The sequence below is a fragment of the Ascaphus truei genome, chromosome 11 (assembly GCF_040206685.1).
Source record: "Ascaphus truei isolate aAscTru1 chromosome 11, aAscTru1.hap1, whole genome shotgun sequence".
In the NCBI taxonomy this organism is placed as follows: Eukaryota; Metazoa; Chordata; class Amphibia; order Anura; family Ascaphidae; genus Ascaphus; species Ascaphus truei.
The window spans coordinates 50,634,418-50,649,413 of record NC_134493.1 but is presented as its reverse complement, the minus strand read 5'-3'; the positions used below and the strand labels follow the sequence as shown (position 1 = coordinate 50,649,413).

The following is a 14,996-nucleotide window of genomic DNA, read 5'->3' as shown; positions in this document are numbered from 1 at the left end:
AGAGCAAAAAACAAGGAAAAAAGGGGCAAGAAAGAAAAGGGAAATAAGTGGAGGAAATAATGGATGTGACAATCCTACAAGAAAGAGAGAGGGAAAGACATCAAAATACTCAAGTAGAAAGACCCAGAAAGAAAAAAAGGATAGATACAGTGACAAAGACAGAAAGGGCCAAAATGAAGCAGTAGTAGTTTGGGAAAATAGAATGGAAACCTCATTGTGCACATGTGATGGGGCTGATGATTACGGCCTGTACACATTCCCTGATAAAAGGTGGTGTCACACACCATGTAAAGCATCACATTCCTAGAATGCCTCTAAGGGCCGGGCCATAGAGCACTCAGCGTCGCTGAGGCGGGCTGAGCCGCGCTGAACAGATGCAGAACGCCCCTGCATCTGTTATCAGCGCGGCTATAGTTCCTCCTTCCTCATGCGCGCTGATGCGCGCTGAGGAGGAGAAACTCTTCCCCGAGCGCCAAACTGAAATTTGGTGCTCGGGGAAGCGGAGGAGCCCCGATCACTGTCTACCTTCTGCCCCGATCGCTGTCTCTCTTCTGCTCCGGTCCCTGTCCCCCTTCTGCTCCGGTCCCTGTCTCGTGTGTGTGTGTGTGTGTGTGTGTGTGTCTGTGTGTGCATATGTGTGTGTCTGTGTGTGCATATGTGTGTGTCTGTGTGTGCATATGTGTGTGTCTGTGTGTGTGCATATGTGTGCGTGTCTGTGTGTGCATATGTGTGCGTGTGTCTGTGTGTGCATGCATATAATATATATATATATATATGTGTGTGTATGTGTATGTATATATGATGTGTGTGTGCATCTGTGTGTATATATATATATATATATATATATATATAATTATATATATATATATATATAGTGTATGTATGTGTGTGTGTATATATAATGTGTATTTGTGTGTATGTGTGAATATATTTATCAAAGTTGCACAATGTTAATAAATAATTTATTCTCACGTCTTTTTTTTTAAATTTTTAAAATATTATATAACACACACACACACACACACACACACACACACACACACACACACACACACACACACACACACACACACACACACACACACACCTCCCAAGCGCGCTTGCTGTCTCCTCTGTCAGGACAGCAAAAAGCTCCTGGTAGCGCGAGCGTCAGCAAGCGAGAGCACTGCTCAGCGACGCTCAGTGCACTATCTCCGAGGCCTCACACCAAGCAGCTTTCTTGTTACACCATAAACACCTTCATGAAACACGTAATATGCCCACCATGTCACCCACGTTTTATACAGATCTCAGACACTGTAGCTCATGCAGTTATTTTTATATTAGTAACGTCAGATCTATGCTCACGATTGCATTGGGATCTGAACACACCCATTCACCAGTGTCTGGAAAGCAGCATGTCACATAGCTCTCGGTGCAAGGAATTTGTAGGTCACAAGTGCAGTGATTAACAGACACACACCGTGTGAGTGTGTTAATTTATATAAAGCCACCAATGTATGCAGTGCTGTAAAGGATAAACCATACAGGGAGATTTAAACAAAATGACACAGGTGTTAAACAAAAGGAATTAGTGAGTCCCCGCCATATGGAGTTTACAATCTAAATGGGAGACTAACAAAATACGATACAATAGTAGCCAGTGCAGTAGAGAACAGAATTAAGGAGGCAACTGCATCAGGGGTGTGAGAAGTAGTATAAGGCCTGAATTAACCAGGACGTGAAGAAGGGGATGGATGTGTATTGGCGAATCCTGTGGGGTGGGAGCAAAAAGTTACAAAGGTTTGAGATGCGAGTGCTGTCGAAACAAATGGAACAGATCGGATACAGCAGGAGGCCACACAGTTGTTAGTAGGGAGATATTGAAGGCATGCATAGCTCGGTTTTCATAGTGGAGCAACAGAGAAAAGGGTGGATTTTGGCAATGTGGAGGAAAAAAGGAAAATGGATAAAAGATTTAGCAACAGCACGAATGTGAGCAAAGGACTCGATTAGTATATCTAAGCTGTGTGCTTGGGAAATGTGCTTGGGTATTGTTATTGACCGACAGCATATGGAGTCATTGGGCCTGCTTGTGGTGGGAGTAGTTTTAGATCTGTTAAGCTTCAGGCGATGGAGGACTATCCAGCATGAAAGAGCAGAGACAATCCGTGACTTTGAACTGGATGTCAGAGGAGTAAGCTTAGGGGTTGAAAGATGCAGTTGTGTGTCGTCTGCATAGAGGAGAGATTTGAAACCAAAGCAGCTAATGACATTACAGAGAGTATATAAGACAGAGACTCGAGGTACACAGACAGGTCAGCAAATAAGGAAGCGATAGCAATGAAAACACTATTGGAGCACTTAGAAAGACAAGTGTTGAATCAGGAGACTGCTTTTTATAAATTTTATAATATACACACAGGGCTGTATAGTGGTCCTGCACACTATTAAACACAGAAGTGACCCTTTTATAGTATCGTGCCTTGTAGGATCCGGTACACACCTGGAGCTTCCCAGCACAAAGTTCTCCTGTTTGCTTGGGCCCTCTGCTGCTCCACCCGGCAGTGTGAATCTGCGGGAGGCTTCCTGTGTGGGACAAGATGCTGTTAAAGACAGTAGTTCAGTCTGTTCTTCGAACCCAGTGTTTACAATGTGTTTGTGGAGCAAAATTTGGTATACAAGTCATGCCACAGCAGTAGTATTTTGACACACATAGGATAAGTAACCTGGGGTTTAACAAAGTCCCAATACAATTTATAAGGTTCTACATTCTTAGAGGTTAAGAATCACATTGCCTTTAAAAAAAATAAAAAAAATCCTACCTTGGAAAATGTGTCACTGGCAATTCATACATGCATAGGGTAAAATAGTCACCCTGACCAATTGCCCTGGAAACCTTTTAATATGGAACGAGGGCAAAAGGGCAATAATATGATTTACCGATGTCACACACAGACTGTTACAAATTCAGCAGTCTTGGTTCACAGACCTAGGACATACTTCCCATCAGCCTTTGTTTAATCATTAGCTGCCTCAACCAACCTCTACCGCTCTCTGGCGTTGTCGGAGACAAGGAGATTGCCCCCTTCAAAATCTATTGTGACCAGATTGTTCTCGTTCTTTATTTCTAAAGAGCTACACCTGAAGCATCTTCAGAAAAAAAGCAGGCTAAAAAAAGCAGTGACCTTCAGAAGTGAATGCAACAACTCACTAGCTCACCCGTTACTAATCACATCTCGTATTGTATCTCCATTAAGGAATAAAGTGCAGTCCTGTCTATTTGACCCATCCAACATGCCGCTGTCTTAATGTGGACTGCACCTTTAACCACTTTTGCTGCCAGACAGACCTGCAACACAATGTTGACCCCTCTGGCTGCAAGCGGGTTAAGGAACTCATTGAAATCCGTACTTTGTTTTCATTTCTTGTGTTTTGTACTGTTTAAGACGCACCCTGCCTCAGAGGTGCTCATACCGAGATCACACGGCCCATCCCAACGCATCAAAGACACGTGCCAAAAAAAAAAACACAACAAGTCACGTCAAAGTAACCCTTCCCATACCCGTGATATTTACTAAAGAAACACTGAGCGTGTTAAGGTCCACCTTAAAAGAGGTCAGCACCGTGCCCCGTTGACAGCACCCCTCCCCACCTAACTTTCTTTTTTCAATGGGGTCCCATACCAGACCATTTAGGACTGGGATATAGAAAATAAACAAATTGGCAATATTTAAAGGCCCCTTAAAAATATTGTTTATGTAACGACACTTACTGCCTGGTGTTATTTTTTGTGGGTTTGAACAGATTCTTTTTAACCTGGGCTGTTCACTGTAAATGTGGGACATTTGGCAGCTTTACTTGTATTACTACATTTGTGCTAGCCAACTGTGCATCAGAGAAGAACAGAAGATTAAACTTGCTGATCACACACCACACACACTGACCTTCAGGATATCCTGCAGCTGCCTCAGAACTGCATGGACTTCTTCTCTCAGAAGCCATTTGAACTCCTCCTCCTAGAAAAAGAGATCAGGGAGTGAGTGCATGTTAAGCTGCAATTCCTGGTTGCTGACAGAATAAACAGTCTATGAAGAATTCATCTAATTGTGTCCTTAAACAAATGTAACGCAACTCATTTCTTTGAGGTCTCTTAATAGATTGACAATCTAGTGCTGTGGTTCCCAACTTTTTTTTTTACATTACGTACCCTCTGCTAGAAAATATTGAATAAATCTTATTGCCTACACTGACTATTGCTAATAAAACAGTTTGACTGATCCCAGGCAGTGTAGTGTCCTGACCTCGTGGCCCTTGGACTCTGTTCCTCGTAATTTCAAACCAGTTGCTTAAGCATCCAAGTGTAGTTTTTAACACAGAATCTCACTATAATCTAAGATAAGGTATAGTCTCTGATCTGGCCCCTTTGAACCACACAAAAAGGAGCAGGCAGAAGAAATCAAACCCCTCCAACATCTTGAGTTTTCACATCACGGTCATTACATTTGGTCCTAGTGGAGATTGCACCTCCACACACCCCTAATAGATGGGCAAATAAACACATTACACAAACGTTTGCATTAGAACATTAAAATAACTCTGCAAAGTTAGTTCAGAGAACGCAGCCACACGTCCGTTCCGTATCTGTTCATAGTACACAAAGGTGTCTGATGTCAAATGAATGTTTAACCTTGTAATCGAATTGTCCTTCACACCACTATTTTAGTGCAGTACTGTATTGATTATATAGAGTGCCATCATAAATCAGCAAACTGTATTTTTTATTTATTTACTGACAAAATTAAGCAATATGCAAAAAAATTAATTATGTTCTTCATAAACCTACACCGGAACCTTTAATCCTGTCACAGGAATTGTATTACATGTTTCGGCTGCAGACATGTTTTGTACACACATACTAAGCATTATCTGTCCTTGTTGACACTAAATGCAGTGACAAAGGCTGCCTTTCATCTCAAGTGTCACAGGGAGGAGCCAGGCCACTGTCTGATAAGGTATTATACAAACAATAGGATAGTGAAATTATGCTTTAATAGAGGGGAAAAAAACCACAAAAGTATTTCAACCCTTTTTAACGTAAAACAATCCACGCTGCTAGTTAATGGGGAAAGGATTGACGTGACCTGAAGTGGGGGAATCACTCAAACTGTGGCACTACAAACTCCAGGGGCAGTTTTTGAAGAGGAACTTCTTTACTGGTACCTACCAAATGAAAATTTCCCTTGGAGTAAATCACCTTGATGGAGACGGAAGTCCACTCCCGGACGTGACGTCACTGCTGGCCATTATGGCGGGCATGCAAAGGCAGCCTGTGCAGGAGCCGTTGCCAACGGCTGGGCACCCCTGCGTACGTAGTAGGCGCAAATAGGTAAAACGGTGTGTGCGCCGCACACGTGCATTCTAAGTCAAACTTCTTTGTGTTTTGGCACTGCAATTGTGTTTTGATTTTTAATTAAAAACATCCCCATCACAAATACAAATTCTGTGACAACACAAAGAAGTTTCACTTAAAATGTGCGTGTTTGAGACACACACACACACTTTTCTTCACAGGGCAAGTCTAGTGAAAACAATATGGCTCCCAGAGTCAGTCTTGCTCCAGTGACCAACAGAAAGCTCTTCCATATTTGTAGTGGTGTGTTTCAAATACTAGCACATCCTGGGGATTATGTGTTTCGTAGAGGTCCCAGGATGGCATATTAGCGCCAAGGTACCCTCTGGATTACGGTACGATTTTTATTTTATATGAATATAGATGTGAATTACTGCTTTAAGGTTTCAATTGGAAACCCAATGCCACCTTTTAATGATTTCTACCCAACATTTTCTAATAAGACGGTTGGTTAACCTTTTCAATGCCAGAAGTCCAGCAGCACCCAAGTGCGATCCTATGGTCACGACCAACCCTTGGGTGACAAACTGGAGGTGGATGAGCCTTCACTTCGATATGGCTTAGCAAACCAATTGAGCATTAATGGAACAAAGTATCTGGTACAGTACAAAGGCAGCAAAAAGGTTATACAAGTTGCATCTACAGGCAATGCGGCAATAGGCACTTTTTACATGGCTGAAAGTTATGATTCTATCATTAGCCAAGCAGCTGAAAAAGGACTAATTATCTGAGGATTTAATTTAACACGACCAGTAGAATCCAAAATAGTATTGTTTTTAAAGTAATATTGTCACTTTAAGGACTATTGGATCTTTTTATGGAAGCCTGTTGCATAAGCAAGTTCTCATCATTTTTTTTTTGAAGTGAAACTTCTTTAGTGGCACCTATTCTGATGGGGTAAAACGGGAGAGTTGGGGGCGAAATGTGAAACGGAAGTGACGTCACGGCTCCCCATCCCACTCCCCCCACACGCCTGCTGTTATCGCCGCCGGCGCCGCTCCTAACGGGCGCTGCTCCCCCCACACGGCCGATCACATATGCGGCGGCCGGCGGCGATAGCGACCAGCGCCGCTCCTAACGGCCGCCAGTCTCCCCATACGTCCGCTGCAATGGTGCGCATGCGCATTACTAATGGCGAATGGTGAGGTGGAGGGGGCTGAGCATGCGCAGAAGCGGCTGTCAGTGGCGCCGTTCCCCCATGTCCGCTGCCAGGCCGAGCATGCGCAGTAGTCATGGGGATGCAGTGGAAAAACATGCATGCGTCTGGCAGCGGCGCCGTTCCCCCCACACGCCCGCGCCGCGCATGCGCAGTAATGATGCAGCACGGTAGTCATGGCGACGCTCAAGACGCCACGGCTCTCCTCACAGGGACACTGCAGCCCACACTGTTCCCCAGGGCCCTTTGCAGGCCTTGATCTCCCGCAGCCTCTCCTGTCCGTGTCCCTGCAGGCTTCCCCCGTACGCTGCCTGTGGGATGAGCCGCTGCAGGTCAGTCTCAGGCCTGAGCTCCGGGCAGGAGGTGACTGTGACTGGTGAAGGCGGGGAGACCTTCACCTCCCTGGGCCGGTACCGGGCGGGGAGCTGGAGCTGAGCCGCTCCCCGGCCCTGCAGGGCGGCAGCTTCTGTGGGGTAGAGCCCGACGGGCTCCGGTGGTCCCTGCAGCCATGGACTCCCTTCAGGAGGCTGCTCCGGGGGGATGTGCAGACCCCCTTCCGCCTGGAACTCGCTCTGTACCAGTCCCACGAGCCGTCCGGCCGCCTGCTGGCCACGGCCGCCCAGGAGAGGAGCTTCATGCGGGAGGGGGTGACACGGAGCCCGGTGCGGGAGGGAAGGGTCTGGGGCAGCCTCTTCCTGCAGCCCGGTGAGTGCGTGCCCGGACTGGGGAGATGGGGTGCATCATTAGGGGGAGGGCAGGGGGTATTGGTGTGGCTATATCATTTGGGGTGGGGGACAGGGGTTATTCGGGTGTATCATTAGGGGGAGAGCAGGGGGTATTGGGGTGGGATTCATGGAGCTGTATTGGGGGTGAATAGGTTAGGGGGATATGTGAGGTGCAGGGGGGCTGCGCATACGTCACGCAGGCACACAGTCGCACGCACACGGTCACGCACAGTCACACACACGCACGCACACAGTCACACGCACGCACACACAGTCACACGCACACACACAGTCACACGCACACACACAGTCACACGCACACACAGTCACACGCAAGCACACATAGTCACACACACGCACGCACACACAGTCGCTCGCGCGCGCACACAGTTGCTCTCGCGAGCGCACACAGTTGCTCTCGCGAGTGCACACAGTTGCTCTCGCGAGCGCACACAGTCGCGCGCGAGCGCACACAGTCGCGCGCGAGCGCACACAGTCGCGCGCGAGCGCACACAGTCGCGCGCGAGCGCACACAGTCGCGCGCGAGCGCACACAGTCGCGCGCGAGCGCACACAGTCGCGCGCGAGCGCACAGTGTCACACGCGCGCGCACAGTGTCACACAGTCACGCATGCACACACAGTCACGCACGCACACGCACGCACACACAGTCACACGCACACGAGGAAATCACGCACACGAGGAAATCACGCACACGAGGAAATCACGCACACGAGGAAATCACGCACACGAGGAAATCACGCACACGAGGAAATCACGCTTAGTGCAAATACAAGGGATGTGTACGCACATTCTAAGTCAAATTTATTTGCGTTTTGTCAATGAAATTGTATTTTGATTTTTAATTAAAACATCACCAATACAAATACAATTTCTGTGACAAAAGTCAAAGAAGTTTCACTTACTATGCGCGTGCACAGCTTTTTTTTTTTACTGCTCCACATGCTTGTCATTACAGGCACAGGCAGGCCCTCTCTTTACATTTCCAACATTTCCATTGCGACCAAAAGCTTTATAGTGTTCCACAAATTTGTATCTAATGTCATTAACAGATAAAACAGCGACAGTCTTTGACAGTCTCTACTGCGATGTGTTTTGCCAACACTACCCACTGGAATGTTAATGACCCCGGAGGACAAAGGACTTTGAAGGTGGTCAGATTGCATGCAGCTGTGGTTCCAGTCTATAGCTGCGTCGCCCCCAAAAAAGGTGGACAGCCTTTGACGTAGCCAAAGGGCAGTCAAAGGGCGCGAGTTATGTGCTGCCGTTCTATTTCAAAATCACCAGCCCTTTTATCCCCTGTACCCAATTTGCCGACTAACTGTCCATGAAATGTCTGAATTGACTATGAAAATTAAATGCAAAAAATAGAATATGCAGAGGGTGACCATCTATATTGATGATCCACATCCACCTACATACTTCTGGTGGTAACAAAGATATATATTATTGTATACTATTCTGATGTATCTAATAAAAGTAACCAAATGTCTCATTCCTAATTTTTCCTCAAAAAAAAAAAAAGTTGGATTGATAACGGTAAGCCTTGCATTCAGTGTTCCCAGAGAAATTAATTTTTCAGAAAATAAATCATTACCTTCTTGGTGACTAAATCTTTCAAAGAAAGTCAATTACACCAAGTTGATTCAAAATATTTTTTTACCTGCTACAATATCTTCCCTTTAAGCAGAAACCTCAATAAAGAACTTCCGAGTTAAAGACAAACTGTTCAAGCATTTGAGAGCTGCAGATCCCGCATGGTTTAACTAGACAGGCTACAGGAGGATAAAATAAATATACAGCTGCAGAAACTAAGAATCTTCTGTCAATATTTAACCGTCACAGTGAAGAATTGATATCAGCAAGTTATTCAAAGCTTTTAAAATTTCCACAAGCATGTAAAAAGTTAGCAAAACTAACAAAATGGCATCTTTCATCAATGATACAGTGACCGATTTGTTCCAAAAACTCTACAGATGAAAATATTTAACAATTTATTTTTTTCTATATTGCAGATCATGTCCAGTCACACTGAATGAATACATACATACATACTATATACACACACACTTTGTGTGTGCGCCACTATTTGATACATACAACTATAAATATGGCCATTGGGTTAACCATTGTCAGTTTTGTACATGCAGCCCACATCCTTATTCTCTCACTTACTGCTCAATAACTTTTTTTTAACCGCCTACCAATATGGCAAATATGGGGAATAGGCAAATTATAAAACGCTTAACCTCTTCTCTGCCAGAGAAAGAAAGCAATGAGTTGCAAACTGGCCGTGAAGGGCATGAATATACAGTAAAAGCTAAAGAAAAATATCACTCCACTTCATCCACAAGGAGAAGCAATCATGTGACTCGCTATCTTTGTGTCACTTAGGACAGGATGAGATCTCAAGGGAGTAGACTCACTGTGTATAAATGAACCCAGAGTGCATATCTGGAGTGCTGGAAGGTGGTCTTCCAGGATCATGACCATGTCATCGCTTGGGATAATGTAGTCGCAGGCAGGACCCTGGTGACATGAATGGGAGTGGAGGAGGCACCACCTCCAACGATTGTGTTCACCCGTCCAATGAACGCAATCCCCCCTAGAAAACTAGCAACAGGGCATTTCCTGCCTCATAGGGCCAGTAGTGGCCAGCTCTCATGACATACAGGGCATGTGACCGGGCACTCAAGAGATTAAAGACGCTTTAGACCTACTGGCATATTTTCTTCCTCTGCTGATCTTTTTGTTGGCAATTTAGAGCTCTGTCCTGGGACCTCTCCTCTTTACACCAGTGTTTCTCTGCCAGGGTGCCGTGAACATCTGCCAAGGGTGCCACGCTTCCAATGGGCAACACTGCTGGAGAAGAAAGGCTGTGCTCCACCTCCACTCACTCTCCTCTTTCAGCACGGCCCAGAGAGAGGAATGGTGGATCACGGCATCCCCGCCATGAATGTGGAGTGTGTGATTGAGAAAGGGGATGAGTGCGTTATATGAGAACTGGGGGAAAAAGGGCTAGGCTGCTCTGTGACGAGGTGGTGGTGGTGAATGTGGAGTGTGTTGAGACAAATGGGGACTAGAGAGTGCAAGTAGCACTTACTCCTACGGTCTCTGCAAGTGTCCCAAAACAGCACTTACATTGTAAATTCTCTGGGGCAGGGGTGGACTTTCTTATTGTTGGCCTTAACGTTTGTTGCACTTCTCGTATTAGAATTTCCATATATTGTCTCATTGCATAGTGCAAACATTTATTAGAACTGAGATATATGGTCGGCTTACTGCAGAGTATACATACACCGACTATTAGCTCAGTGGGACAGGACACATTTCACTATTGTATACACACACACACACCGGAAATAGCTGTGTTAGTCCAGTTGCAATAGGGCAGAATAAATATGTTCTTCAGTATTAGGTGATACCTTTTTTTATTTGGACTATGTCAGGACAAGCTTTCGAGAGTTTCGGCCAACCTGAGGAAGAGAGAACTCTCGAAAGCTTGTCCTATGACACATACACTACAAAAATAATAATAATAATAAAAAAAAATATATATAGCTTTCTGTATGGGACTTGCACCTACAAATATCAATTGCTATTGGAGTGCTGACTGACATATATATATATATATAAAAAAAAAATAATACACACAATTTTTTTAAATTCTGTGTATGTATATATATATATATATATATATATATATATATATATATATATATATATATATATATATATATATATATATATATATCATACAAAGTTATACACACAAGATAAATATACGCAGATATAACAGTACACATGTGTGCAGTCAGAGCACTGTATATATCCAGGTGTAGATATACATCTGTGCGCTGAGCCAGTCAGGCCGCGTCAGTATCGGCAGGAGAGAGGGTTGAATGTACAGCAGCCTGGGCATCTCTGTACCCCCCTCATTGTAATTACCCGCTCCCGGTGCGGCTACCATCTGTTATATGCGTCCTTATGACGTAGCATAACAACACGCCGCTGTTGCCGGGTCTCCCAGGGCAGTGATGTGTGCACATTGCTGACAGCACAGCGGCAGCCCCCGGACCTGTACCTGCAGCGGGGGGGTCACTCACCAGCACGCTCCTCTCCGCGCTGCTCGTGCCAGCCGCTAATGTCGCCATCCTGAGCCGTAGTGTGTATAGCGCGAGCGGAACCGCCCACTACATAGCCGCTCTGGCCACGCCCCCCGCTGTCGGGTTCCTCCGATTGGTCCTGGTCCTAATCGCTGCCCAGCGCCTAGCAACGCAAGCCTCGCTGATTGGACAAAGACGCCTTGCGCTATTGTGCAGTCATTCTTCTGTCCTTTCTCTGACGTAAGATCTGCCTCCTTTGTTACGTTACATCGGTATAACCGATTTTGATTGGCTGGTAGCCAGCTGCTGCAGGGACGTGTTAAGGCTGTTCTTATGGTGCCAGCAACGTTGCGTCAAAATAAACACATTGCCGCTGTCGCGTGCCCCTATAGTAGGTGCGACAGCGCAGACCCTGGAACGCATCTCAATTTGATTTTTCCAGCGACCGAAGCCTGACGTCGCCGGCACTATAAGCGCAGCCTAATGCCGCGTTTATAGAGCCGGCAACATGACTGATGACATCACCCGTCACAAGTTAGGCTAAGGCCCCGCTCCCAGAGTCAGCGCTCCCGCGCTGCATACGGGCGGTGCGCTGAGATACACAGACCGCGATATGCGGTCTGTAGGGAGCGGGAGGTTTGACAGGGAGGGGGGGGCGTGGCTTGAGCAGAGGGACCCGCTACTCTCCCCCCCCTCCCTCCACGGACTGCAGGAGGGAGCTGCTACTCTCCCCCCCCCCCCCCTCCACTGGCAGCAGGAGGGACCCGCTACTCTCCCCCCCCCTCCCTCCACGGACTGCAGGAGGGACCTGCTACTCTCCCCCCACGGACTCGGGCTGGAGCACTCATACATGCACACACACACATGCAGGCACTCAGGCGCACACACACACGCACTCAGGCGCGGGCGCGCGCGCGCACACACACACACACACACACACACACACACACACACACACACACACACACACACACACACACCTGCTTTCACTCCACACTCCTCCCTGCTCCCCGAAGCCTCTCCTCCTCCCCTCCCCATTGGCTCACAGCCACACCACGTGACGCGTCAACGCTAGGAAACACCATTCTGTTGTGTCTCCTAGCGGCTGACGCGCCACAGCATGTAGTCAGCTGTGCAGCCAGTGGGGACCGGGACCGGCTCGCGAGGATTCCCCTGCTGGTGGGGAACTCGCTACATTGCCGCCCGCGCCAACGAGCGCAGCGGGACCGAGGCCTTACACTTAGGTTTGGAGCGACGTCGCTGGCGACAAGGCCAGTGACGTCACGAAGGGGGCGGCCAGAGTGCAATAGGCGCTCTGTGACTGGTGTAGAGACATTCACATGTGGCGACTGTCTCTCCCAAAATCAAACTCTACTGACTTCAACATTTTTTCCAGCTCTGTCGCTCCGTTGCGCTTACTGTAAGCGCATGCGACAGATCCAATGTATTTGTTTTGGCGCGGCTTCGCCAGGCACTATAAGCACGGGGGGGGGGGGGGGGGGGGTGTGGTGGTGGTGGTGGTGGTGGTGGGTGTGTGTGTAATGGAAATATTACTGTATGCTCATTTGCATGTCTTAGACAGGTCTGCAACCCCGCCTTTCACCATTATCACCCAGCACACAGCACTTTCACTGCAGCAACGGATTCTGGGAAATGACATGCAAATGAGCACACAGTGCCACCTTTGCATGGTTCCCTATAGGCTTAAGGTTACTGCATGGTCACAACTTCGAGCACAGCTAGGGTTAAGATGCATAAACCCACCCACAGACAGCCGTTTCAACCTTAATGGGTGTCATCAATGTGGGGTTGGTTACACTGGCTATGCCCCCACAAAAAATATATATATAATAATAATTTTATATATATATTTTTTAATGTTACAATTACAAACATATAGGGTTTTAATTATACACAAGTACAATAGGTGACCAGCACTCACAGGGCTTGCAACACATTTAAGAATTGCAAATAATTTAATATGTAGTCAATATACAGGCAGTCCTCGGTTATCCAACAGAAATAGCATTGGATAATGAAACCGTTGTAAAGTGAGTCCCATGTTAATCAGTGGCGGTGGGCATTGGATAACACATTCAGGCATCGAAAAGTTGCCTGTAGGGTGGCATTGTAAAGCGTTGGATATGCCATTCATTGTAAATTGACACTTTGGATAGCGAGGACTACCTGATTATAACAATCCATTCAAGGTCCTGGTGCATAGAAAGAGAGTTAACTAGTAGAGGCGGTTGAAACAAAACTAATGTCCATCACATTCAACCTATGCTAAATGTATTTACAGACTCTGCAGGGCAGAGCGGACACTCTCAGGCATTTCGTGACGTCAGCACAGATTTTACGTAGCGCAGTTTCAGTCTCTTAACCTGAATAAAAAAAAATCCCCAAATCAGTACGAAACGTTCATACTGAATGCAATTTACTCTCCATGTACTCGATTGCCACACGTGCTGCTTTAAATATACACTATCATTTCTGGACATTACAATTTAGATTATCCCTACTTTGCACATTTTAAAGCTGTAACAGTACCACATTTCCGTAAACCCCCTTCTTTCGTGGAGTTACATGCTTCTGTATAGCTTAAAAACAGAATGACAGCAAATAAAACACTTGGTCCACATCATGTACTCATTTTCCAAGTTGCTGTATAATCTCAGACACTATTTGAACCATGGCGTTCTATTACATTTACGATAGCCTTACATCTATCCCAAGTATTTCTTACTTCCCTCACTTTACCATCTCTGTTCAGTCTAGTGAACGAATCCTCCATCCTTACCATGAAGTACTTCTTCACATTTCCCTGTAGTCTACCACCACGAGCTTCTGATCATGTTGACCTCGTTTTATTGTGTTGCTGGCCTCTCCACCGCAGAATCGGTTAAATGCCACATCTAATTTGCTGGCATGAAGAGTAACAAATAAAATAGGGCACATAGAGGGATGTTATTGGGGAGTGGGGTAGGGATTAGGGAAGACAGAAATAAAAAAATAAAAAAAAGGTATAAAAAGGAGGAAAGAGGGACATGATGGTTGGGAAGATATATATATATATATATATATATAAAAAATAGGTGAAAGGGTAGGACAGATGTTTTGCAGAGCGAAAGAAAGGGACATTAGGGAGGAAACCAACATTATCGAAAAAAAACATGGGAAGAGATGTTATATAAAGGCAGTCAAGAATGTGGGCAGTAAGGAACAATGTACAGGAAAAACGTGAGAGGCAGGGGAGAAACAATAAGACAAGAAAGAGGGATATGAGGGGCTGGGGTGAAGAGGTTATAGGGAGGGGGGGGGGAAGCGTACAGGACAAGAGTGACATGAGGTTGCACTCAGTGAACAAAAAAAAAAATTGGTACTGAAGATGGATTAAGAAAAATCTATATTAAACATTGAAGGAAAGATTTTTTGGACTGTAGAAAGATGTCAATTATATTATAGCTTTAAAAAAAATACCAAAAAAAAAAAAAGGGGGGGTTTTCTTTAGAACCCCAACATCTCTCCATGCGAGTCCTGGTGTTTATCCTAAAATCTCACCAAAAAGGAGTCACCTCAATACTGTACTTTATTCAA

General features: G+C 45.9%; 1 protein-coding gene across 1 annotated transcript in view; it reads right to left on the bottom strand.

Annotated features, from left to right (window-relative positions):
• Positions 1–11,523, bottom strand: part of ROGDI (rogdi atypical leucine zipper) — a 40,124-nt gene extending 28,601 nt beyond the window's left edge. Inside the window, exons 1-3 of the mRNA XM_075566179.1 lie at positions 11,400–11,523; positions 3,927–3,998; positions 2,486–2,568 (exon numbers count right to left, since the gene is read on the bottom strand). Of these exons, the coding sequence (XP_075422294.1) occupies positions 2,486–2,568; positions 3,927–3,998; positions 11,400–11,447 (203 nt within the window). The 5' untranslated portion in view covers positions 11,448–11,523. The remainder of the gene's footprint in view (positions 1–2,485; positions 2,569–3,926; positions 3,999–11,399) is intronic.
• Between the last annotated feature and the right edge of the window lie 3,473 nt (positions 11,524–14,996).